Source organism: Pseudophryne corroboree, chromosome 11 (assembly GCF_028390025.1).
Source record: "Pseudophryne corroboree isolate aPseCor3 chromosome 11, aPseCor3.hap2, whole genome shotgun sequence".
Classification (NCBI taxonomy): domain Eukaryota; kingdom Metazoa; phylum Chordata; class Amphibia; order Anura; family Myobatrachidae; genus Pseudophryne; species Pseudophryne corroboree.
This window is the reverse complement of record NC_086454.1, coordinates 295,464,478-295,492,464: the sequence shown is the minus strand read 5'-3', so window position 1 is coordinate 295,492,464 and position 27,987 is coordinate 295,464,478. Positions and strand designations below refer to the sequence as shown.

General features: G+C 46.8%; 1 protein-coding gene across 4 annotated transcripts; it reads right to left on the bottom strand.

Annotated features, from left to right (window-relative positions):
• Positions 1–8: 8 nt before the first annotated feature.
• LOC134970190 (protein DBF4 homolog A-like) lies at positions 9–27,208 on the bottom strand. Of its 4 annotated transcripts, none has more exons than XM_063946208.1 (10): positions 27,066–27,208; positions 26,856–26,959; positions 25,902–26,044; positions 9,723–9,815; positions 6,136–6,214; positions 5,979–6,024; positions 5,614–5,694; positions 2,979–3,066; positions 1,155–1,258; positions 9–342 (listed from the first exon to the last, which is right to left on the bottom strand). In XM_063946208.1, the coding sequence occupies exons 4-9, from the start codon at positions 9,726–9,728 to the stop codon at positions 1,157–1,159; spliced, it is 402 nt and encodes a 133-aa protein (XP_063802278.1). In that variant the 5' UTR covers positions 9,729–9,815; positions 25,902–26,044; positions 26,856–26,959; positions 27,066–27,208; the 3' UTR covers positions 9–342; positions 1,155–1,156. The 4 variants fall into 4 exon arrangements, with proteins under 4 accessions (XP_063802278.1, XP_063802280.1, XP_063802281.1 ...); XM_063946210.1 differs by having other exon boundaries at positions 6,136–6,211; XM_063946211.1 differs by lacking the exon at positions 5,614–5,694.
• Between the last annotated feature and the right edge of the window lie 779 nt (positions 27,209–27,987).

The window sequence follows — 27,987 nt, the reverse complement described above, 5'->3', positions numbered from 1 at the left end:
TGACAGTTTATTGCATAAGCGTAAGATTAAAATTCATATGGTGACCTTCTCAATTATGGTGCCTGCATAATATAAACAAGAAGGAGCCGTATATAGATCACTAGCTCTGCTGCATACAATATATATATATATATATATATATTTATTTTTATTTTATTTTTATTTTTTTTAAGATAGATGGTGATAGTGATATGCTCACAGAGCTTTTTGGTGGTACATAAGGATAAGGTTTTTCACATCCGGCTGGAGATACGGGAGTCGCAGCAGGTGACAGTAGAGCATATCGGATAATGGCTCCCAAGCAGTCCAGCACACACAGGAACTGGGTGAAAGTGTTTTGATCTATAATTAGAACAACAATATAAATCAATATAGATTAAAGGCATAAGATATGACTACTAATAATTGTCAATAAAAACGCAGTCTCATAAAATATATTTCATATAGTGTTTATACTACAATAAAAAGGGGAGGAAAATATTTGCGCATGCACCGGACCCGTACTGCTCATGTGTAGAACAGGTCTGTAACGTAGGATGCAGTAAGGCGTCAGACTGTAAGTGATTGACAGTTTGCTGCCATTTGGAGGCGGGGAGGAGGCAGCGGCTGCCTCCGTTTCCCATAACAGAAGCGTGTCGCTGTCATTATGGGGAAGTGCCAAAGATAGGATCACCATCCGAGATCCTGGATTGTATAGGTGTGTGCCCAGCAGGGTCGGACTGGCCCACAGTGGTACAGGGGAAACCCTCGGTGGGCCTCACTGCCTGGGGGGCCCACCCCCTCCTCTAGAATCTTCCAGATTGTACACTTGAATTATAAATTAATTGCATATGTTACATTATACACAGGACTATGGTATATTTTCTACAGTGCATTGCTGTTATGAATCTGGTACATTATCATGTGTGCACTAGCCGTATTTACTATATATATTATTTATCATTGGGCCCAGACCATGCACTAATGATTAGCCAAGCATCTAAGAATGGGCCCCTACCACTGCATTTCCCCGGTGGGCCCTTCACGCCCCAGTCCGACACTGGTGCCCAGCATTACACACCTTGCTCTATGAGTAGCTTAATAAGATACAAGTTTATATTGTTTTGTGTAAATAGTATAACAGAATGTGAAAGTAAATACAGAAATCATGATACCTTCAGTGCTCCTCCCAGTCCGCGTACAGGGTGGCAATAAGGTCATCCAGGGCCTTGTAATCTTGGCCCTCCACAACGTTTTTGTGCTGAGGGCTTTTAAGATGCTGCAATATGGAGACAAAGGAAAGAAATGTGCATCTGAGAATAAAGATCTTCATTTGTATTTTCCCCAACAGAAGACACATTAATGTCAGTTAGAAAGTGCAGGACCTGTATAATGATTAGGGCACAATTTTATTCTGGTCACTACATCCGTTCATTCTAGAATAAAGTTAACATAAAGATACACATAGCTGTCCCCACTACCGATTTATTTATTTTTAAACTAGTTACCAGCCCGTCAAAATGACAGAACAACAACACAGTAATGTCAGCAATGACGGCTGTGCGTGCTGAGTGGAGCGACACTTGGATCGCCTCCATCGGACGCCATCTAGTGGCCGCTGCCATGCACAACACTTGAATTGAGCCTTTTACTATACAGGATAGAAAAGTCCTTTGTGTTTAGAAAGTAATGTGAAAAGGTGTAAAAGGAATGTGATAAAGACTTATAATGGCCCTAACTGTGTGGAGTTTGTATATTCTCCCCGTGCTTGCGTGGGTTTCCACCGGGTATTCCGGTTTCCTCCGAATAAATATTTACTGGTTGGTTAATTGGTTCCCACCAAAACAAATTAACCCTAGTGTGTATGTGTGTGTATATGTGATCAGGTCATCTTAATGTATAGGCACACTGGGCAGCTGCCCTGGGTCCCACAATTCTAGGGGCCATCAAGCAGGGGTAGGTGGTGGTCACACAGTCAGACCAGAGAGGACTCATTCTCTACCTGCCTCCCAGCCTGAGGCAGCATGCTGATTGGTGGATGGCTGGTGCTATCCACCAATCAGAGATCCGACAGCCCATTTACTGTATGGAAGCTTGTGGACAGACATTGCATGACCGTAGGAGGAGCATGTTCTAACTTTTTAATGGTTCCTGTGAATGGGTGTGTAGGGGTCCCAGTGCATTGCTTTACCCAGGCCTATAATGCTGTTAGGGATTATAGATTGTAAGCACTACTGGGGCAGGGATTTATCTGAATAGTCAAATATTCTCTGTAAAGTGCTGTGGAATATGTGTGCACTATATAAATAACTGGAAATACATAAGTAAGGGACACAGCTTTACATGTGAGTTACCCAATAACCACCACAGTGATACCAGGTAATGCACATCCCTGATCCCTGCACTGAGTGCCATTACAAGGTTTCTCGGCATTATTTGCAAAATTTTAGCCTAGAGCTCCCCCCCCCCACCTTCTCATACCCACCACCACCGACCCTCCCACCCACCAATACCCACTTTTCAGCCCGTCTGAATTAAGTTTAACAAAGGTACATCTCTCAGAGCTACCCTTAATTTTGAGATAAGTAAGCTCAGGGCTAAAGACTCTTCCCCACTATGTTCTTCTCCAGCTCCCCCCGCATACTGCGCTTGCTCCAGTTTTCCGTAGACGGGAGATTGTTATTTCATTTGGAAACCCCCATCTAGAAATCCTGCATTTGCCCCTGCACTCTGAACGCTGCAGACAATTATCATGCCCAATAGACACAGTAATAGGCAGGACATCCATACTTCCCTACTGTTCTGGATGCCTGGTAAAGTAGGCAACTCTTCCCCTCGTCCTGTGAGCAGCCACCCGCAGCTGCCCACTTCCCGAGCACCTCCTACCTTGCTGCCCCCTCCCAAAGTGAGGATCCCCAGGTCATCCGCTGCTCCTTACACAGGATTGTAACTAATACCTACTACACTAAGGCAGTGCACATACATCATTCAGTACTTACTTCTTCCAGATCAGGGTAGATGCACCTGCAGCATTCGCAGTACCCTGGCATCTTGGTGGGGCCCTGGTGAGCTGCGGTCTTATGCTCACTGAGGGAATAACAGTCAGATTAGAGGCAATAAATACAACTACAGCAGCGCATTACATGCCTTCTAATAGCGCCATAACCAAATACATAACTAAATCTAAAGAAAGAGTCCGCTCAAGGAGCAGTCACTGTCAGCAGCAACATGTTACACCTACATTATACACATCTATATGGGGAAACAAGCTGATTTATCAAAGAAACAGCAGTTGCCGGATTAGGGAATCTCCCTATGTACCATTCCCTGCAGCCTGTGATGGCCAACTCCTGGTATCACCACGCTGACCATCACCGGGGGATCTCCTGCAATAACTTCCCCTGGCAAAGCTGGTGACACTACTTGCTGCACATATATAGCAGTACAGCGGTGTTACCTGTAGCACAGACTGCCCATCTCAAGGTGGTAATAGCAGATGAGGTGCTCACAAAATAATTATTATAAACATAGAGCATCTATTCTCTTTAGACTGGGGGCGGGATGTACTAATAATCTTTGAGGGCCATCGTCTGCACTGATCGCATATGTACTAACATATGCCATTAGTAATGCAATGCAATGGCAGTGGCCCCCTGCCAGTGGCGGATCTAGACTTAACTTTTAGGGGGGGGCGGTTTAAGAATTATGACTCCTCCCCCTAATCATAGCCCCTCCCACTTAGTAATGCCCTTCCCGTTCGCTTCTAAAATGTCCTATTGTTGCCATTACTAATAAAATGTTGCCAGTTAGTGGAGAGAACCCTGCGCACTGGTGATACAGACTGCCAAATCGCCATTCCTTCCATCAGGGGTGGTAGAGGATAAGACAGTAGGGCAATTTAAACATGCATGGGATAGACATTAGGATATTCTTACAAAGAAATTCAACATTGAAGCACACTGTATGAGCTGAAATTCACATTATAGCACACTGTATGAGCCAACGTTATAGCACACTGTATGAGCCAAAATTCACTTTATAGCACACTGTATGAGCCAACGTTATAGCACACTGTATGAGCCAAAATTCACTTTATAGCACACTGTATGAGCCAAAATTCACTTTATAGCACACTGTATGAGCCAAAATTCACTTTATAGCACACTGTATGAGCCAAAATTCACTTTATAGCACACTGTATGAGCCAACGTTATAGCACACTGTATGAGCCAATGTTATAGCACACTGTATGAGCCGAAGTGCACATTATAGCACACTGTATGAGCCAAAATTCACTTTATAGCACACTGTATGAGCCAACGTTATAGCACACTGTATGAGCCAAAATTCACTTTATAGCACACTGTATGAGCCAAAATTCACTTTATAGCACACTGTATGAGCCAAAATTCACTTTATAGCACACTGTATGAGCCAACGTTATAGCACACTGTATGAGCCAATGTTATAGCACACTGTATGAGCCAATGTTATAGCACACTGTATGAGCCAAAATTCACTTTATAGCACACTGTATGAGCCAAAATTCACTTTATAGCACACTGTATGAGCCAACGTTAAAGCACACTGTATGAGCCAATGTTATAGCACACTGTATGAGCCGAAGTGCACAATATAGCACACTGTATGAGCCAAAATTCACTTTATAGCACATTGTATGAGCCGAAGTGCACATTATAGCACACTGAATGAGGCAACAGAATGCAGGGACACAATGCTGGGAGAAGAGAGGAGGGGGGAGAAATGGGACACACACACACAACACACACACACACACACACCTAGGCCGGGTCCCGCCGCGATATTGGGAACGGGTTCCGAGCGGTGCAGCGAGGCGGAGGACGAAGACAGAGAGAGAGCGCCCTGACGCGCGTACAGGAAGGAGGGGGCGTGCTCAGATCAGAGGTCACTGTACGCGCGTCAGGACGCTCCTCTCTCTCCTCGTCCCCCGCCGTGCTGCACCGCTCTCCAACCCGTTCCCAATACCGCAGCGGGACCCGGCCTCCATCCTGCTGCTGGTATATGTAGGGGGGGCGTTCGCCCTGATCGCCCCCCGCTAAATCCGCCACTGCCCCCTGCATAGATTGGGTGTGTGGGGGCCTCCAGGGGTCTCTGTCACCTCCCAACACCGGGAGGCGACATCTTCTGTCAGTCCCGGGCTCCTCCTCCTCTTCCCTGCAGCTGGAAATACAGAAGGCTGTGTTCCTGGGGGAGGAGTAGGCTGGGATTCGGGACTACGACGGGAGCTGCCTGCATATAGGTATGGGGGGGTCGACGTGAGTGGCGCTGGGCGGCGGGTGCGATGGGATGCGGTAAGAAGTCCATAGGCTTCTATAGGGTATCTCCATAGAAAGATGGCTATACCTTCCGCAAAGAAAAGTGGCAGCCAGGTCTTAGTACATTTGAAAATGCGGTAAAACACACGTAAACAGGAGTTTTACTGCTTTTTTCCTTTAGTACACCCCACCCTAAGATTCCACAGCTGTACATACATGTGACCTGGGTCATGTGTGCACAGAAAGACCCTGACTGGCCGCCAGAAAGTAGCTCATTAGATCTTCTATCACTCAAATTTGATAAGTGGACCTTAAAGTATAGCAAAATAAAACAGACCTTTCCTTGGTGTCCATCGGGTGACTAGGGCCATAGGGACACTCAAATATAAGGCGAAGCCCAAACAATGGTCTGTAGTGGCTGTACAGGAAGATATGAGGTTATATTATTACAGTAGTGGTCGCTGACTGCACAGGAGAGTGTGGGAGGGCAGACAGTGATGGGACATACAGTAACACTCTCACCGCTCAGCTGAATGAAGAAGAAGAGGAAGAAGAAGAAGCTATTTGGGATTGCTAGTTAGAAATATGAGTTTTCTACACTGGTAAGAAAATGAAACGTATAAAACATATCACACATGTATAGGCACACGTATGTGACACGTGACTGATCATACATTGGGTGTATGTGACAATAACACTCACCGGCTGACATCTTCCACTTTAATAAATGGATCCATCAGTTTCATAACTAACAGAGGAGAAAATGATTAAACAGATAAAACACCAAGTACGCGTCTTTTATCATTATTATCACGGAGTAAAGCAACATATATATAAAAGATGGTATAGAAGCACAGACCTGGTATTGGTTTGGGCTCCGGCTCTGTAACTTCTAGCGCTGGAACCTCCTGCTCCTTAACCTCCTGCGCTCTAACCTGCTAAAAACATTACAAATTGTGAAAACGTAGCATAGAATAACCAGCAACAGACTCCAAACTCAGAAGAGGTTTCATAAACGGGCACCAAGGAAAAAGTCTTGTGCTGAAATATATAAATATATGGCGTTAAAAAATCCCAAAACAAAACTCTGCAAAAGATGACTACTAGGGTTAGGCTCACCATACTATCCCTTTACATCGGGCCACTCATGAATTACACAGGTTCTGTGGCTGATAAAAGCCAGATGAAATGCAGGATTAAAGTCGTCCAGCCACAGAACCTGTGTAATTCATGCGTGTCCCAGTGTAAAGGGATAGTATGGGAAGCCTAAATATAGTGTACATTCTGTTTAAAGCAAGAGGTTGTTTTTTTTCTTCTATAAATATAATTATTTTAATTGTAGATCTTAGCATGCTGCATTAGAAATCAGACTGGTGCCCTTGAGATGGGTGGTATTCTTGTGACCGGCGGTCAGCAGACCAATGGTCACATGACCTCCCCCAAAATCCCGCCCCCTCACTATCCCGACGATTGGCATGCTGACCAACAGGGACTATTTCTTCTTGTGGGTATCCACGACACCCATAGAGTGGGAATAGAACCCGTGGGAACCGCAGGTCACCACCGAGCCTGCAAGGGGCTTGCTACACTCGCCCCTCCCCGCTGGGATCCCGGCGTTGGTCTGCTGCCGGGATCCTGGCATCGGTATGCTGACCGGCGTTCAGGAGACCATCGGTCAGCCATACCACACCCCGTGAGACTGATGGAGTTGGACACTGACTTGCTATGATTTTCCATTTCTTATTTAGGGATAGTCTATAGCAGAGGTTCTCAGATGCGGCCCTCAAGGCACACCAATGGTCCAGTTTTTAAGTATATGCTTGCTTGGCCACAGGTGACTTAACTAGCACCTCAGTCATTTTCATGTAACCATCTGTGCTGAAACCATGAATATACCTAAAACCTGGACTGTCAGGTGCCTTGAGGGCTGCGTTTGAGAACCTCTGGTCTACTATAGCTTCCATAAAAGCAATGGAAGATGCTGCTCACATGAAAAAGCTGTGTTCTGCATTTACCTATTCAGGTGTTTGATACTATACAGCAGGGGTGGGGAACCTCAGGCCCGAGGGCCGTATAAGGCCCGCAGAGCCACTTGATCCGGCCCAGCCAGGCTCACCTAGCCGGGCGCCCGCTGAGATTTTGTTACTAGTGGGCGCCTGGCTTCTTACCCTCAGTAGCAGCCGGAAGCAGGAGCTCACTCCTGAGCTACGGCTTCCGGCTCTGGCAGTGTGCGTGTGCTGCTGTGCGGTGTTATGGGAGAGATGTTATGACTTCTCTCCCATAGTTCTGAGGAGCGAGCGTCCAGGCGGAAGGCAATGGTCTGGAAGCAGGAGCGGGGCTGGTGAGTATTGTGTTTTTTTTCTTTTAATGTGTGTGTGTAAGCGTCGATACTAGGGGGCATATCTAATGGGGCATAACAACTGACTGGTGGCATATCTAATGGGGCATAACAAGTGACGGGGGGAATACTTACTGGGGGCATATCTACTGGGGAATAATGACTGGGGGTATATCTACTGGGGGCATAACTACTGACTGGGGGCATATCTACTGGGGACAGGCTCATTTTTAAGTTGATAATTTTTGTATGGCCCCCAAAGGATTTTATAAATATCCAAATGGCCCTGGCTAGAAAAAAGGTTCCCCACCACTGCTATACAGCTTTAAACGATTACATCTGTAAAAGCATTATGGAGTACATAATATATTCATTTATTAACAGGTTTTTGTTTTTATAGTAAATGCTTACTGATTATTGTTGAGTATACGATGGATCCAATTTAATTATATTAACAGAGCATTTCATATTTATTAAATTATGTTGGAAATATAATTAATTGTTAATGGGGCCAAAATTGCAACACTTAGAGGCAGATGTACTAATCCTTAGAGAGTAATAAAGGGGAGAGAGATAAACTACCAACCAATCAGCTCCTAACTGTCATTTTTCAGACACGTCCTGTAACATGGCAGTTAGGAGCTGACTGATTAGTTACACCTTATCTTTCTCCAAGCTTTGATGCAGCTCCCCCAATGGTATAGGAACAGATGTAAATCTATATAATAAATGAAATTGCTGATGAAAATGATGTCATCACAATAAAATGTAATGGCAGTCAGAGGGGAGAGGCAGAGAGGAACAATAAATAAAGGCCATAGTAACATTGTTACTATAATCCCTAATTCACCTTCATTCATAAAAAAAAAAAAAAAAAAACCTGAAAAATGTTACATAACGCCTTCATCTACTCGCCTATTCATATATTCTCTGTACAGCGCTATGTGAAGTGTATCAATAAATAATACTGGCACTATACAAATATAGGGAAAATAGATGGTAATAATAATAAGAATATAAATAGAAATTATAATATTACCTTTACAGGTTTAGATTTTTTCATAGGGCGAAAACAGCAGCAAAAGCAGCTAAAAAACTGGCAAAACCTGGACGGCATGTCGGCAGTTATCTAGTCCAAATAACTAGTGAGCTTCAAACCCTTGAACACGGCAGTTGATGCAGTGAGCTGGGAGTTACCATGGAAGCATCTATGATGTAACAATGGTGTCGGCAGTCAGGCTCATGGCTGCTCTCCATTTTTTATTGATCTTTGAATATATTTTGTAAATTGTTGACTTAAAATAAAACTTTTTTTTGTTCTGACCATTCTTTATAATTTATCACTATAACTGTAGTAATGAGGTATGTGAACGTATTTATACTTCATGTGCATCCCAAGAATTTATACATCGCCTTTCTGTCAGCTGGAATTCCTATGTCCATTCCCTCTCAGTGTATACTATTCCCTACTGTCTACGCTTATCTCATTACATTTCATCTGCCATAACACCTAATTAAAGTAATTATATGTGTAGCAAATAACTACAGTGCTGTGTGTGTGAGTGACCTCAGTACCGGATTAAGGTCAGCGTGGGCCTGGAGATAAAATTCATGAAAGGCCTATTGTGTGCTGCCATAGGGGGTGTGACCAGCACTGCAGGGGCGTGGTCTGCACAGGGGTGTGGCCTGTGCTGTGGGGTGTGGCTAGCTCCATGCAATGCATTGCTAGTGTCTACCTTCAACTTCATGTACTAAACGTCAACAGAGTACATGTCAACATGTTCATCATGTCAACACAATGTCAACATCTAACCCTGACATTTTAATGTTGTTAATGTGTCACATGTCGACAATTTGTCCATGTTGACATTATAATATTCGATATTCTGGTGTCAACATTATTGATGCTGACCTACTGAGTGTCCACTTAGTAAATGCATGCCAGATATTTGTTAGTAAATAAGATAAATCTTGTGGGTCAATCCGTATCAAATGGTCCAGAATTAAATTAATTGGTTGCTTGACCATTTGTTAACAATGTTATTTTTTGTGTATGATGACCCCTGTAAGTTAGTAGTCAGAAACCACATTACTTTATTTTTATTTACCTTCATGTGAAGATGGCGGACATTTTTGTATCATGGCATGACATTTTTCTGTTGCGGATGTTTGGAGTAAATGCAATATCTCAGCTGCACGTACTGTACAAGTAAACAGCGAGAGAGACAACAAGCGATAAAAAGCAAAAAAGAGCGACAGAGTAGAGAGAAATAAAATACTAAAAATACTAACAAGAACAGCCTAGCTAGGAGACATGCAGCAAAAACTTTATTACCTAATTAGCAGTCACTTACAGGAGGTTCTGATCCCCTTCCTAAGACCGACCATGGCTATGTAGCAACAAACGTCTGTATAACTCCATGGTACGCAGTGGTGCAAGTAGAAATATTTAAACTTCACAGGTCCAGATGCGTCCGCACATTATTCAAGCCCACTTATCTAAATAAATAATGACACTGTCAACCAAATGTGGCGTGAAATGGGTCGGCTCTTATTGACTAAGAGGAAGGCCTAATAATGCTAAACTTGGATGAAAACTCCCTCTCTAACTAAGGTGGCAGGGAGAAGAACGGTAAAAATATTTATAACACATAGCATAAAGCCAGGGGTGTATCTAGGGGTCGGAGCGCCCCTGGCAAAGTAAGGGACTGGCGCCCCCCCCCCCCATATTTAAAATGAGGAAGGCTGAAAAAGAGTGTGGTCAGTGGTCACACAATAGTACCCACAATTCAAATTATACCACATGGTAGTGCCCCTTACTCACATTACACCGCACATTAGTGTCCGTCATTCACGTTACGCCACACAGTAGTACCCCTTATACACATTACTCCACACAGTAGTACCCCTTATACAGGTTACGCCACACAGTAGTACCCCTTATACACATTACTCCACACAGTAGTACCCCTTATACATGTTACGCCACACAGTAGTACCCCTTATACACGTTATGCCACACAGTAGTACCCCTTATACATGTTACGCCACATGTGTGTCACAGTAGTACCCCTTATACATGTTACGCCACATGTGTGTGTGTATGTGTGTGTGTGTGTATATATATATATATATATATATATATATACACACACACCGTACTGGCTGTGGGGGTTAGATGGGGGGGCAGGTGCTTGGGGAACATTGGCCGATTGGTGAGGGAAGGGGGGATACACTGGACTAACAGGGTGAAAGACATTGGGATGGTGGAGGGGGAGACACTGGGATAGGTGAGGGTTGGTTAGATAGGGAGGCACTGGGCTGGGACAGGGGATGGTAGCACTGACCTGGGATTGCTTGCATGGCCCACTCACTGCATCACTGCTATTAATGTCCTGAGTGCGAGTGGTCACTCAGCCCAGTAGCAGGTATTGGTTTCGGTGAAAGACAAATAGAGGAGGGGATGTAGTTACTTTATTGAAGGTTGGGATCCCGGCGGTCAAGATACCGATGCCGGAATCCCGACTGCTTAACACGAGATCCGTTATTTCGGGTAATTTACTCATTACAGCTACCACTACTTTGATCCCAGTTTTTTTGAGTGTTTATATTTTGTGTGTATTTCATTGTATTGATGCATTAAAACATATTATGCCATGCGGTTGTTGGGTTTTGTTGCCTATTATTGCATGTATTGGAACATTATGAGGCACTATTGATAAGGCGTCTGGCACAGTTTAAATGAAGCATTAGCTAAAAGGACCCTGGATTTCTGAACTAAAGTGCCCACCATATAAGAAAAATCATCCTGCCACTATAAGGAATGCGTCTATTATGTTCTCTCAGCATACTTAAACACACACCGACACTGTAGCATACATACTCACAGGCCACTTACTTACAAACACAGGGCAAACACATACACACATGCATTCACAGCACACTTACAAACACACTTACATACACATACACACATAGCATACTTACACACACAGCATGGATACACACAGAGCTTCCATCCTCCGTTACACTGCCTGGTGGGGCGATTCTCCCTCTCTCTCTCCACAAGCTGGGAGGCGCTGTAATAATGGCACGCTGAAGCTGCTCGGCCGCTGCAGGTTCCGTTATGGGTGCTCCGCGTCAGGTGGTATGGACATGAAAGCCACCTGACGCGGAAGCGCTGCTAGTTGTAGCCGACTATCGCCGGGCAGCTCCTTTTGTGGCTGGGGACCCTGGACAAGAGTGTCTCTGTCAGGGGGGTGGGGGGTTTCTGGGTACTCAGAAACCCCCCTGCGTGCGCTACAGTAGTGAAGCAGCTCTAAATAAAACTACAGCTCCCAGCAGCCCTTGCTGCCCGGATCTCCCGGCAGCAAGGGCTGCTGGGAGTTGTAGTTTTAGTGCTGCTTCACTAAAGTCTGGTGCCGGTCATCGGCGCTAATTATACCGAGTGACTGCTGTGCATGTCTCCGGTCCGAACAGGTAACTGCCTACTAGTGCCTAGTCTATGTAAGTATACCCATTGGCCGCGAGTGGCACCTCCAGGCGGCGCCCCTCTTCTGCCGGCGCCCCTGGCGAGTGCCCTCCTGGCCAATGGGTAGATACGCCCCCGCATAAAGCAGACAGCACATGAAAATAAAATATCTAAAAATGCAATTGAAATAATATCCTAAATGCTGGAGGGCCTTCTGCCCAGATGTTCAGGGATCGGCCTTCTGCCACCATCCCTGACCACCCAGAATCCAACCCAACCATGGGCCATCTGCCCCTCAATGGCCAGGGGTCGACCTTCTGCCACTACCCCTGACCACAACACAACTCGTAAGGATTAATAAATGAAAATGAAATAACCGTTCTGAACCGGCCACCGAATAGCTGACACAAACACAAACAAATCGTATTAAAACTTTAAAACATGCCTCCCACAGGGCGGGAGGGTGGGCAACGATAAAACTGGAAAGAGGCAGAAACTACTAGGCTGAATTCCCATATCCCCCCTGACTCTATCACGACCAATCATATCCAAACAGCACATACACAACGTTCCACCCCCAAAAGCCTTAACCCCTGACAGGCCGCAGTGATACATTGACTGACATGCTAAAATGCCCAGTCCGGTGAGTTTATGCTGTTCAGTCACACAAAATGCCCTACACAGTCTTTCTTAGTGGTACTGATAGCAACAACAAAAAATGGGCGTGAGGAGGCGCGGCACATGCTGCTAGTGGGAGTGGCTACATGACACTAGCGGCGTGGCCACATGACACAGACCTTTTTTGGGGGGAATCTGGAGGCAAGGCTAAAAATATATAGTAATGCCTCCAGTATAATAGAAATATATAGTGATACCTCCAGTATAATAGAAATATACAGTAATGCCCCCAATTTAATACCAATATATAGTAATGCCTCCATTATATCAGGAAAATACAGCCACTGTCAAACTCCCAGTGGCTGGTACAGATGGGAGCTTGGGCAGCGGCAAATGATCATACTTCTCAGGGACGTGGTTTGTGTTGCATGGAGATCCTTCCTGGCTTTGGGGGTCATTCCGAGTTGATCGCTAGCTGCCGTTGTTCGCAGCGCAGCGATCAGGCTAAAAATTGGCACTTCTGCGTATGCGGCTCAATGCGCACGCGCGACGTACTTTCACAAAAGCCGATGCAGGTCTAGCGACGCTTTTCAATCGCACTGCTGGCCGCAGAGAGATTGACAGGAAGTGGGTGTTTCTGGGTGGTAACTGACCGTCACAGTCTTTCTTAGTGGTACTGATAGCAAAAAAAAATGGGCGTGAGGAGGCGCGGCCACATGCTGCTAGTGGGAGTGGCTACATGACACTAGCGGCGTGGCCACATGACACAGACCCTTTTTTTGGGGAATCTGGAGGCAAGGCTAAAAATATATAGTAACTAGGTGATTCATCACGCCCTACGGGCGCTCTTCACACCGTCGGAAGGGGCTACGCCCCGTTAACCCCTGCAGGTCTTTGAACATACGCAGGCCGGTAGGTAACAGAATCAGAAACGCAGGGCAGTATAGAGGGCATACAGAAATGGTGTCTGGTTGAGAAAAGATAGAGAGGCGTGGGGGGGGGGGAGAAAGGGAATGTACAGAAACGCTGTGCGATCGGTAAAGGATAGGGAGAGTCAGGGTGGTAGGGAGAGGATAAAGAGAGGCATGCTGTTAGAGAGAAAATACTGTTGCAAGAGGCTAAGACCCGGTAACCCCTGCACGGGCTTCAACTGTGCTATAATTGTTATTATATGGAGTATTACCTGAAAATGTTTTTATGGCAGTGGGTAAATATTGCAAGGGGGAAGGGTGTGCGATTGTCAAGGGGGCATAGCCCTTTATGAGGGCGTGCAGAGTGGCCACAGGGCACAATGAATAACATAGTGTAGTATATACTGCTATAGATAAGACACCAAAGTGCTGTGGCCACAGGTAGCAGCAGCGCTTATACACACAATGGCCACAGGTAGCAGAGCCACTTATACACACAATGCCCACAGGTAGCAGAGCCGCTTATACACACAATACCCACAGGTAGCAGAGGCGCTTATGCACACAGTGCCCACAGGTAGCAGAGGCACTTATGCACACAGTGCCCACAGGTAGCAGAGGCGCTTATACACACAGTGGCCACAGGTACCAGAGCCGCTTATACACACAATATCCACAGGTAGCAGAGGTGCTTATACACACAGTGGCCACAGGTAGCAGAGGCGCTTATACACACAATGGGCAGAGGTAGCAGAGGCGCGTATACACACAATACCACAGGTAGCAGAGGCGCGTATACACACAATACCACAGGTAGCAGAGCCGCGTATACACACAGTGACCACAGGTAGCAGAGTTGGTTCTACACACAATGGCCACAGGTAGCAGAGCCGCTTATACACAGTGCCCACAGGTAGCAGCGCCGCTTATACACAATGGCCACAGGTAGCAGTGTTGCTTATACACACACAGTGCCCACAGGTAGCAGAGTTGGTTCTAGATACAATTGCCACAGGTAGTAGCTGTGTTTATACACACAGTGCCCACAGGTAGCAGCACCACTTATATACAATGGCCACAGGTAGCAGTGTCGCTTATACACACAGTGCCCACAGATAGCAGAGTTGGTTCTAGATACAATGGCCACAGGTAGTAGCTGTGTTTATACACACAGTGCCCACAGGTAGCAGCGCCACTTATACACAGTGGCCACAGGTAGCAGTGTCGCTTAGACACATAATGGCCACAGTATTAGTGTTTCTTATTAATCCAATGTCCATTGGTAGCAACTATAGTCACAGAAGTTCAGAGTGTGTGGGGGGAGATTGGAAAGCGGGTGGGTTCAGTGGTGTGGAGGTGCCTATCCATGCCGCTGATCACCCCCGAATCAGGGAATCACTTGTAGCAGCTGCGGATGGTGTCCGAGGTGCTACGTGTGGTGGAGGGGTGGGTGTGGGAGGGGGTCCAGAGGTGTTGCGGGTGGGGGAGGGGTGGTTGCAGGGGCACAGATGGTGGAAAGGGTGCAGAGGTGCTGTGGGTGGGGGAGGGGTAGGTGTAGAGGGGGGGCAGATGGGGGAGGGGGTCTAGAGGTGCTGTGGGTGGGGGAGGGGCGGGTGCGGATGGGAGTGTAGATGCTGTTGGTGGGGGAGGGGGACTGTGGATGAAGGAGGGGGTATGGAGGTGATGTGTGTGTGTGGGAGGGGCGATGTAGGGGTGTGCGTTTGGAGGTGCAGGGGGGTGAGCTTAGGTGATGGGTTTCAGAAGTGCTGTGGGTGGGGGATGTGTGGGTGTGGGATGGGACGGATGGGGGATGTAGGGGGAGGGGTGGTAGTGGGTGTGTGTAGGGGGAGGGGGGGTTGCAGGGGGGGTTGGGTGATGGATTGTAAAAGTGCTGCGGGTGGGGGAGGTGTGGGTGCGGGATGGGGTATGTAGATGCTGCGGGTGGCTGCAGGGGAGCCGTGGATGGGGGAGGGGGTCCTGAGGTGCTGTAGGTGGTGGTCCAGAGGTGCTTGGGGTGGTGGAGGGGAAGGTGTGGTAGGTCCGCGAACGGGGAAAGGTGTCTATAGATGATGGGGGTGGGGGAGGGGCTGGAGGTGCTGTGGGTGGGGGACTGGCGGCTGCGGGGGTGTGGTGGTGGTCCGGAAGCGCCGCGGGTAGGGGAGGGGCAGGTGCGGGGATGGGGAGGGGATCCGAGGGCGCTGTGGGTGAGTGAGGGACGGGTGTGGGGTTACCGCAGTTGGGGAGGGCCGGCTGTGGGGGTGTTGCGGGTGGTGGAGGGGCAGGTGCGTGGGTGTTTGGGGGGGAGGAGCGGCTGCAGGGGTGCTGCGGGTGGGGGAGTGGGCCGGTTGCCGTGGTGGTGCGGTTGGGTGGGAGGTGGGTGCGAGGGTGGGGTGGGGGTGCGGGAGCAGGGGTGCTGTGCGTAGGGGAGGGGTGGGGGTGCCATGGGTGAGGGGTTGGGAGCAGGGGTGATGCGGGTGTGGGAGGGGTGGGGGGACTGGGGGAGTAGGACTCATTGTGAGAGTCATTCTGGCTTTTTAGGCTGCAGCATTTAGACAACAGGCTTTTGGTGAATGTCACCTCGTTCCACAGAGACCTGCACTGGGGGCACCGCCAATAACCATCATCCCCCCCCCCCCCCGCCAATAACCATCACCCCCCCAAATGACCATCACCATCAACCCCCCCCCTCCTCCCCGCTGCAAGCGCTGCTCACCTGGGCTGGTCACACAGGCAACGGGAGCGCTGCAGCAGGGAGAGAGGACACCAGGTTGCCGGGGCAGGAGGGATCCACGCTGGCGGGGGCGGAGTGCGGGCTGTGCATGCGGCTTCTTCCTCTTGGGCAGCACGGTCGAGCAATCTCCAGCCTCCGCCGCCAGCAGCATCTCCAGCACCCCGCCCGAGAGGAGGAAGCCGCATGCACAGCCTGCACTCTGCCCCCGCCAGCGTGGATCCCTCCTGCCCCGGCAATCTGAATGGGGACAGAGCTCCGGCTGAGGGGCCCCGGGGTAGTGACCCTCCACCCACCCCCCGTTAATCCCGCTCTTGTGTGGCCGGCCACGGTAAGGCGTCCGTCCAGTGGCGGCTGTTCCCTAGGGATTGTGTCCGCCTCCCTAGTGGTGTGCTGGCATAGAGCAGAGGTCGTTGCCTCCGCCCAGCGCTGTAACTCCACCCAGTGTTACGGCCAGGCACAGAATCACAGACTTGACCAAATATATAGCAGATGCCTCCAGTATAATAGAAATATATAGTGATACCTCCAGTATAATAGAAATATACAGTAATGCCCCCAATTTAATAACAATATATAGTAATGCCTCCATTATATCAGGAAAATACAGCCACTGTCAAACTCCCAGTGGCTGGTACAGATGGGAGCTTGGGCAGCGGCAAATGATCATACTTCTCAGGGACGTGGTTTGTGTTCCATGGAGATCCTTCCTGGCTTTGGGGGTCATTCCGAGTTGATCGCTAGCTGCCGTTGTTCGCAGCGCAGCGATCAGGCTAAAAATTGGCACTTCTGTATGCGGCTCAATGCGCACGCGCGACGTACTTTCACAAAAGCCGATGCAGGTCTAGCGACGCTTTTCAATCGCACTGCTGGCCGCAGAGTGATTGACAGGAAGTGGGTGTTTCTGGGTGGTAACTGACCGTTTTTGGGGAGTGTGTGTAAAAACGCAGGCGTGTCAGATACAAACGCGGGCGTGCCTGGGGAAACGCAGGCGTGGCTGGCCGAATGCCGGGCGTGTTTGTGACGTCAAAACAGGAACTAAACAGTTTGAAGTGATCGCAAGCTAGGAGTAAGTCTCGAGCTGCTCAGAAACTGCACAATCTTTCTTTGTAGCAGCGCTGCGATCCTTTCGATACACTCCCAGAGGGCGGCGGCTTAGCGTTTGCACGGCTGCTAAAAGCAGCTAGCGAGCGAACAACTCAGAATGAGGGCCTTAGTGTCAGCCCCTACAAAAGACAATATATTATTCCACCATTAACTATAGTTGCATACTCTCCCTCATTAAGCAGGGGACTCCCTGAAATAGCAGCAATCTCCCTCACTCCCTGAATAAACCAGCAATCTCCCTGATTGCACCTGACTCCCATTATGCAGCTGTTATATTCTTGGGGGGGTCAGAGATACATACATTGAATTGGGATCATCAGTGCAATTCCCCTGCATTGGTAAGGCACAATGATCCCTATAGCTACATGCATTTTATATAAGGTTTCTCGTGGCCACTTACAGTATATGAAGCTGTTGTAAAACACAATACACAAAAAAAATCCTGCAAAATATCAGTGTCTTTTCTTCATCAAGTAGATCTTACTAACTAATATCTGCTGGATCACCTTAACGGGGGCAGCCTCACGACCCAGACGGGTGGGTAGTCAAGTGGAGGTTGAGTGGATACCTTTGTTTAGTGTTTTAGTGTTGTGACTTGGCTGGGTTTGTATAGAGCTTTTGGTGTGGACTGTTACTGACGTTCTTTCTGACCACCATACTCTTAATTTCTTTACTACTTTTTAGATTTATTAGTTTACTACTTATAAATGAATAGCCGTCAAGTTTTTCTGCCAAATTTAAGCCTCCGAGTCTTTATTTTAGATGTTGAGTATAATTGTTTGTCACTGAATGAGTTTAACTGGACGGCCCTCGGCCGTTAAGGGGTTTATAGAAAATCTATATGAACACTATATGTAGTACAAAATTAGAAAATTTACTTCGCTATCCTTTTAATATATTATCTTTGGTTCTGCCACCAAATTGGGGGGATCTTGCCTAAGTTACACCTGGAGAGAACAGTAGTATGTGCCTGTGTATGTGCTCTCTCTGGGGAGACCAAGCGGCTCTCCCATGGCTGTATCCCAGGGTCTGCACTAGTGATGAGAGTGCCATCCACAGCTGCAGTCCAGAAGTATTGGCCACGTTCTGAACCGACTAGACTCCACACAGGGTGCTGAACGCACAGGTGTGTACCCAGCACATGCACAATATCTGCTCAGATAACACTGACCATTATTCCTAGCAAGCAATATTTCAAATTAAATGTTTGTTAGATAAAGAAATGTGTACTCACGGGTCAAGCATCAGGGGCCACATTTTACCTCCAATTGTGATTCAGCCTTAATCCTCACGTAAACCACCCTACTCCAGATTATAAATCTGAGAAGTATTATTCTTCTGAATTAGCAACCTTGACTTTTTCATGTTTTTTAGTCTGTTTTTGTTTTAATTTAAATACAGACTGAAATAGACTAAAATTAGGCAACCCACCTACAAGCCAGTAACATCCGATGTGACAAGTGATGATGCACCCAAATTGTGCTCAGTTATACTGTGTGTATAATGGTGACGGAATCAGTATGTAACGCCACCTGTCGGGATTCCGGCGTTAATAACACTGACACTGGGCCGAAAGGCTGACAGGGGTGAGTAGAGGGTATTCTCCCTTCTCCCTAGCCAACAGCCCCGGGATATCATCACTCGCCTGCACTATTACCAGACGAAAGAGAAGCTCGTGGTTGCGACTAGAGATACGCCGACCATCACATTTCGGGACACACAGGTCCAATTATTCCAGGATCTAGCACCTTCTACTATACAGAAACGAAGGGACCTTCAGCCTATCACTAGAATCCTGCGCCAACATAATATAAAATGTAGATGGAACTTTCCCTTCCAACTCCAAGTTTTAGCGGACAACACGGTGCGTACGGCCAAGACACTGGAACAGGGGCAAAAGTTACTTGAGGACTTAGATATTCTTCCCGAACCTAATACTGGCTCTGGCCCACCGAGTTCTCCTAAACCACAACGTACCCGACCTCCTTAAGTGTCTTGGCAACAAGTTCGTTATGGCCCATAAAAATGATTCGGCCCCGCCTTGATCTGGGACTCCTGTTCGCTTGGTCTAATATTCCGTCTGGAGACGGACGAGGGACGAATTACCTATAGGTTTCTGCTCTGTTTTGCTAAGATAATTCATTAGGCATGGCTTCCTTGACGCCATATATTATTAACGGTTGTTTAGCATTACCTTTTTATTGTTAGCTGGCGCCTTAGATGGTCATTACTATGGCCCTGGTCTTAGCCGGCAGTTTTTTCTTCTGTTAGTTGCATATTTTTGTATATTGTCCCGATTTTTGGATAATTCTGTATGTTTGTTTTAGGTGTTATTAGCCATTTTATGTTCTGGTATATACATCACGGATCCACTACCATTGCTCCTCCCCTTCTGGGAGGTCTTTTGACCGGTTTGGGGGCCCATGGTATTTTGCCGGCCCTAGATTTTCTCTCCTCCACCAGTGGAGATTATTGTTATAATCCTTGTTTACCTAATGTTCTTTTTTCCCCCCCTTCTATATTTTAGTATGTTTCTTACTATCACTATACATAGCCCTGTCGCTTGGGCTTACTCTACAAGGGGTTCTGGTCTGTTCAGGCCTTCTTTTCTTGTTTTTCCTTTCCTTCTTGTTCTTCTGTCCTTTTCCTTTCTCCTTCTTTCTTTTCTCTCCTTCTCTCCTCTTTCCTCTTTTCTTCCCCTGACTCGACCGGCCCTGTTCAATTTTTCAAGGTTTTTTCAGCGGAACTTGAAAGCTTGTCAAATCCGGCCTCCCCTATGGGTCTGAAGGTCTTCTCTCTGAACGATAATGGTCTCAACTCCCCTAGGCGACGTACAATGGTCCTGGACACCTGTAGACGGGAGAAGGTTGACATCGTGATGCTCCAGGAGACTCACATGACTGGCACTCATTCCCAATTACGAGGTAGGCGCTTTCCCCAATCCTATTTTGCTTCTGCCCCATGCAAAAAAAGAGGGGTTGCAATCTTGATCTCTAATAAGGTTCCCTTTACTCTCTCTAAATCCCTGGTGGACCCGGAAGGCAGATTTCTTAGATGAGATGATTACCCTAGTCAACTTGTATGCTCCAAATACTGGCCAAGGACGCTTCTTCCGAAGTACGTTTCGGCAAATTGAGCGATTCTCACAAGGCCATGTTCTTATTGGTGGGGATTTTAATGCAGTGCTCGACCCGTCCCTTGATAAAAAGGCCCCTACGCAAATTAAACATTCCCCCGAGGTACTGCGAACGGCACAGGTTTTAGGAGATGGTATGAATAGGATGATGTTGCTAGATTCCTGGCGCCTCAAAAATTCTATGGCTAGAGACTATACCCATTACTCTACCCCTTACCAAGTATATGCCAGAATTGATATGATACTAGTCTCTCGTTCCCTAGCTCCGATGGTTACTCATGCAGGTATAAAGCCTATCTCATGGACAGACCACTCTGGAACTATTCTCATGTTTGATCTCTGTAGCTCCAGTGGTAGGTCTGGGTCCTGGAGGTTGGATGATAGCCTATTATTGGATCCGACAACTCTCCGAGACGTTAGATCCGCCATATCGGAATACTTTGAGATTAACGTATCTGATGAGATTGCTAATAGTATTGTTTGGGAGGCTCATAAAGCCACGATTAGAGGTAAGCTCATTAGTGCAGCATCTCACCGTCGAAAGCAGACTCAAAGTGAAATTTCTTCTCTAGAAACCGAAATATCGTCTCTATTGCTAGAACATCAATTGCACCCCTCCCCTACCTTACTTTCTCAAATAAACACGCTAAGAGGCAGTCTCAATACTATATTGTCTCGCAGATCAGCCTTCATTTTACGACGACTACAACAGAAATATTACGATAAAGCGGACAAAGCTGATTCTGTTTTAGCCAATAAGCTTCCGGAAAAAAAAGGCCTCGAACTTAATTAACAAATTAAGGTCTCATCACACGGGGACCGTTACATATGACCCAGAGACAATTGGTCGAGAATTTCAAACCTACTATGAAACACTTTATAATCTCCCTACTACCACACACCAGCGCGACATACGGGATACCCCTTCTCTTTCCTCTTTTTTCACTAATGTTATACTCCCCCATGTTTCTGACCAGCACCTCTTGGACCTAAACGCTGACTTTATGGATATAGAAATTCTAAGTGTCATTAAGAATCTTAAGGTGTCAGCTGCCCCAGGCCCGGATGGTTTTCCCCCCATATACTATAAAAAGTGTGCGGCGGTACTCACTCCCTTTCTCTCTAGATTTTTTTAACGATATATTGCGCGGTGCTTCTTTTGATGCCTTGACTTCTTTGGCAAATATAGTTGTGATTCCTAAGCGCGGTCGAGATCCTGAGCTTGTTACCAATTATAGGCCCATATCACTTTTAAATGTTGACATAATGATCTACGCAAAATTACTGGCTAATAGGCTGGGGCCCTTGCTCCCTCAATTGATCCATCCTGATCAAGTTGGTTTTATACCTGGGCGCCAAGCCTTAGATAACACGCGTAGAACGGTGGATCTGATACATGAAATACACAAACAAAAGAAGCCGGCTATGATCCTGGGTTTAGACGCCGAAAAGGCATTCGACGTGCTGCTTACAATTTCCGACCCGGTACACTCTTTGCCCCATCTTTTTCGAGAAATAGAGGAGTTTGGTGCACACTCTGGCTATAGAATTAATACTGATAAGACTGAGGTCTTAGACTTTTATATTCCGCAAAACATGAAAGATAGTTTAACACATAGGTTTAATTTTCGATGGAATGTAAGGAAACTTACATACCTGGGAGTAGCTATAACCAAAAATTACTCTCATCTTTTTCAGGCCAACTTCCCCAGACTGCTCGCCCAACTTCAAAGAGACCTTGAAAACTGGGGAAGCCATTATATCTCCTGGATCGGCCGTATCAACGGCGTCAAAATGAACCTTTTGCCCAGACTCCTCTAATTGTTACAAACTCTCCCTGTTCGGGTCCCACCTTATGTCTTTAAAAACCTTCAGCACGCCACGTCCCAATTTATCTGGTCCAAAAAGAAGCCCAGAGTGAAACGTGTTGCACTGCAAAAACACACTTCAGAGGGCGGATTGGGGGTCCCAGACTTCAAAGCCTATTATATAGCGGCCACCCTAGCACAATGTACTCAATGGAATACTCCGAGAGTTGAGAGGGTTTGGGTCTCAATTGAGGCCGACTCTCTTAATTTGAACTATCTCTCTTCTTTATTGTGGCTTTCCTCTGTAACACGTTCACGCTCCGTTAAATCACACCCAGTAGTCTCCCATTCTCTAGACGTCTGGGATTCAGCTAATCGTAAATTCCATTTGGCACCGCCCCCTGGTCCTCTGGTCCCGATATTTGATAATCCCTTGTTTCAGCCTGGCCGTCACCCTAATGCCTTGCCACAGTGGCGGAGGGAGGGGATTATACTATTAAATGATCTGACCTCAGACTCTCTGTTTCCAACCTTTGCAGAATTGCAATCTAAATATGCTTTGCCTCATACACTCTTCTTCCAATACCTGCAAATCCGACATTTCCACTCCACGCTTCTTACACAGATTAACCATAGGCCGTTAACTTCTCTAGAAGTTCTTGCACTGAACACGAACTCGACTAAAGGACTTATTTCCACTATTTATAGATCACTGGTACCCCCAGGACAATCGGTTAAGGAACCTCATGAGAGGGCGTGGGAATCGGATCTGGGGGAAACATTTGATTCCGAGGAGTGGACAGATATCTACACTAGCCTAGCATCTAGCTCCATTTGAGCCAGAGCAAAGGAAAATGCATACAAGCTCTTCTATAGATGGTATTATGTTCCCACCCGACTTGCCAAGATGTTCCCAGACACATCTCAACTCTGCTGGAGATGTAATACAATGGATGGGACGTTTTTGCATATTTGGTGGGAATGCCCTAGACCAATCCCTCTCTGGAGGGAACTGGGATCCCTCTTCAGTTCGATCCTGGAGATTTCCATCCCCATGTGTCCCAAGCACTTCCTTCTTTCCGTATCCCTCCCTGGGGCCTCGCGATGTCAGACTAAATTGTTCACCCATATGGTCCTGGCAGCCAGATGTGCTGTTGCTTCGGCCTGGAAATCCACAGAGGCTCCCACTCTGGGAGAAATTGTAGGGAAGATATGGCACATCTATACTATGGAACATATTACTAGCATCTTAAAGGGCTCTTCGGAGGCCTTTCTTAGGACCTGGGAACCATGGACGTCCTTTTTCAAGACCTCCCCACCTTTCCGTTAAGGGGGGTTGGCCCTATCGTAAGCTCTCAACAATTGTGCGTTCTCACATACCTTTTTTACGTCTTTTTCCATTTGAGCGGGGCCGGCCGGGTCACCCCATCCTTCACCATTACTTCTTTTCTTCCCCTCCTCTGGTTTTTAATCTAGTTTTCCTGTCTCTCTTCTCTTCTCGTTCGCCCTCTGCCGCTCTTTCTATTCCTATACTGTCTTATAATATCTTAAAACATTGATGAGTATAAGTTTGTCCAGATAGTAATTAAGCTCACAATGCTTTGACTATTTAAGTTTTTGATCACCCCTAGGGGGATGTTCAATGTATCTTTATGATTTTGTGAGAATATTCTGACACATTACTATTGCATGTTCCTGTTTGTATCTCATCTGCCTAATAAACAAATGTAAAAAAAAAAAAAGCCTAACGCTGCTCCTCACCTCTATGAGGGGAATTAAAGTGTTTTGCTGAACAGCGGACACTAGATGGCATCTAAAGGAGCAATTCAAGTGTTGCTCCATTCGGACGCACACAGCCGCCGGCACTGACATTACTGTAATGTTGTTCTGTCATTTTGGCGGTCTGGTAACTAGTGTTACTCTATAATAAGATTAGGTCTGGCAATGACGGAGATGGCCTCTGCCTAATGCTGCACTCCTGACGCATCAGCTAATCCATCCCCACCAGCCCTCCTGTGTGTCCCTAGACATGGAACTCCACCATCGCCAGCTTTACCCGAGTGCATGGAGAGGTTTCTCCCCTCTCATATGCCCAGAAAGCAGCAGTGCCAGCACCTGGAGAGAGTATGGTGCGATTCCAAGATGGCAATGGCACCCGCACTGCTGGAGGTAAAGGCTGTTGCTTTGCCCACGCTAACCTCTGCAGCATCTTTCCCTTTAACAGCCATGGCTTCACCCAGTGTCGTAACTAGACATTGCCCCCAGTGCCAGTAGCTCACACTTAAGTTGGAAACACACTGGTAGATATATTTGCTGATCAATGGATCTGCAGATATATCTATAGCCGGATCGGGCAGTGTGTTGTGCATATACACTGCCCAATCCATCATGACTGATGTTACTAACTGGGAGGGCAATATAACGGCTGATATATCGGCCAGTGTGTACCCAGCTTAAGACATGTCAGGATGTGTTCTCTCCCGAGCAACAGCGTGAGGATTGCCATAAGCAGCATTTGCCTGTCATGACAAACTGGATGATTTGGAGAATCGTTAACACGAAACAACCTCCACATTGTGGGACTGGTTGAACTGGTTAAGGGAGAGGCCCTAACGTGCTTTCTGAATACCTCACTTTTGGATCTTCATGCCTCCTGTAGCGATATAGTGAAAGAAAGAGCACGGCACATTGGCCCTACTACCCTAATGCCCGCCCTAGAGTTACCATCCTTCCAGTAGCGGATCTTGCCACAGGCAAGCAGGACTTTTGCCCGGGGCGCCACCTTCCGGAGGGCGCCGCACCATGGCAAGATCCGCTGCTGCTGTGGTGCCCCCCGCTGCCGCTGCCCGCTGTCCCGCTGTCCTGTGAAGGAAAACTAGACGCTACGCGTCTAGTTTCCCTTCGTGGGCTGACCGCTGTGAAGGGAAACTAGACACTACGCGTCTAGTTTCCCTTCCTGGAGAGGACCTTAACTGTAATGATGTGCGGTGCGCGTTGACGTCATCGCGCACCGCACATCAAAGGTCCTCTCCACGAAGTGAACTAGACGCTTAGCGTCTAGTTTTCCTTCGTGGAGAGGACCTTTGCTGTGCGGTGCGCGATGACGTCATTGCGCAACGCACATCCTACTACAGTACAGGGGGGCGTAACTGGCCACGCCTCCTGTATGAAGCCACGACCCTAATTCCGCCCGGGGCGCAAGAAGCCCCGAAACCGGCCCTGCATCCTTCAGTAAAAACATATAGGAGTACTGACCCCTGGTGCTATGTTTATATCATAAAAAATCAGAACTTCCATGCTAACCGAAAGCAAATAAATGACAGTTTATTGCATAAGCGTAAGATTAAAATTCATATGGTGACCTTCTCAATTATGGTGCCTGCATAATATAAACAAGAAGGAGCCGTATATAGATCACTAGCTCTGCTGCATACAATCTATATATATATATATATATATTTTTTTTTTTTTTTTTTTTAAAGATAGATGGTGATAGTGATATGCTCACAGAGCTTTTTGGTGGTACATAAGGATAAGGTTTTTCATATCCGGCTGGAGATACGGGAGTCGCAGCAGGTGACAGCAGAGCATATCGGATAATGGCTCCCAAGCAGTCCAGCACACACAGGAGCTGGGTGAAAGTGTTTTGATCTATAATTAGAACAACAATATAAATGAATATAGATTAAAGGCATAAGATATGAATACTAATAATTGTTAATAAAAACGCAGTCTCATAAAATATATTTCATATAGTGTTTATACTACAATAAAAATGGGAGGAAAATATTTGCGCATGCACCGGACCCGTACTGCTCATGTGTAGAGCAGGTCTGTGACGTAGGATGCAGTAAGGCGTCAGACTGTAAGTGATTGACAGTTTGCTGCCATTTGGAGGCGGGGAGGAGGCAGCGGCTGCCTCCGTTTCTCATAACAGAAGCGTGTCGCTGTCATTATGGGGAAGTGCCAAAGATAGGATCACCATCCGAGATCCTGGATTGTATAGGTGTGTGCCCAGCAGGGTCGGACTGGCCCACAGTGGTACAGGGGAAACCCTCGGTGGGCCTCACTGCCTGGGGGGCCCACCCCCTCCTCTAGAATCTTCCAGATTGTACACTTGAATTATAAATTAATTGCATATGTTACATTATACACAGGACTATGGTATATTTTCTACAGTGCATTGCTGTTATGAATCTGGTACATTATCATGTGTGCACTAGCCGTATTTACTATATATATTATTTATCATTGGGCCCAGACATGCACTAATGATTAGCCAAGCATCTAAGAATGGGCCCCTACCACTGCATTTCCCCGGTGGGCCCTTCACGCCCCAGTCCGACACTGGTGCCCAGCATTACACACCCTGCTCTATGAGTAGCTTAATAAGATACAAGTTTATATTGTTTTGTGTAAATAGTATAACAGAATGTGAAAGTAAATACAGAAATCATGATACCTTCAGTGCTCCTCCCAGTCCGCGCACAGGGTGGCAATAAGGTCATCCAGGGCCTTGTAATCTGGGCCCTCCACAACGTTTTTGTGCTGAGGGCTTTCAAGATGCTGCAATATGGAGACAAAGGAAAGAAATGTGCATCTGAGAATAAAGATCTTCATTTGTATTTTCCCCAACAGAAGACACATTAATGTCAGTTAGAAAGTGCAGGACCTGTATAATGATTAGGGCACAATTTTATTCTGGTCACTACATCCGTTCATTCTAGAATAAAGTTAACATAAAGATACACATAGCTGTCCCCACTAGCGATTTATTTATTTTTAAACTAGTTACCAGCCCGTCAAAATGACAGAACAACAACACAGTAATGTCAGCAATGACGGCTGTGCGTGCTGAGTGGAGCGACACTTGGATCGCCTCCATCGGACGCCATCTAGTGGCCGCTGCCATGCACAACACTTGAATTGAGCCTTTTACTATACAGGATAGAAAAGTCCCTTGTGTTTAGAAAGTAATGTGAAAAGGTGTAAAAGGAATGTGATAAAGACTTATAATGGCCCTAACTGTGTGGAGTTTGTATATTCTCCCCGTGCTTGCGTGGGTTTCCACCGGGTATTCCGGTTTCCTCCGAATAAATATTTACTGGTTGGTTAATTGGTTCCCACCAAAACAAATTAACCCTAGTGTGTATGTGTGTGTATATGTGATCAGGTCATCTTAATGTATAGGCACACTGGGCAGCTGCCCTGGGTCCCACAATTCTAGGGGCCATCAAGCAGGGGTAGGTGGTGGTCACACAGTCAGACCAGAGAGGACTCATTCTCTACCTGCCTCCCAGCCTGAGGCAGCATGCTGATTGGTGGATGGCTGGTGCTATCCACCAATCAGAGATCCGACAGCCCATTTACTGTATGGAAGCTTGTGGACAGACATTGCATGACCGTAGGAGGAGCATGTTCTAACTTTTTAATGGTTCCTGTGAATGGGTGTGTAGGGGTCCCAGTGCATTGCTTTACCCAGGCCTATAATGCTGTTAGGGATTATAGATTGTAAGCACTACTGGGGCAGGGATTTATCTGAATAGTCAAATATTCTCTGTAAAGTGCTGTGGAATATGTGTGCACTATATAAA

Coding starts and splice junctions, on each gene's coding strand:
- LOC134970190 (XM_063946208.1), bottom strand. Junction 3,067..5,613: donor CCGATGGACACCAAGGAAAG/GTCTGTTTTATT, acceptor TTATTCCCTCAG/TGAGCATAAGACCGCAGCTC. Junction 1,259..2,978: donor TCTACCCTGATCTGGAAGAA/GTAAGTACTGAA, acceptor TCCATATTGCAG/CATCTTAAAAGCCCTCAGCA.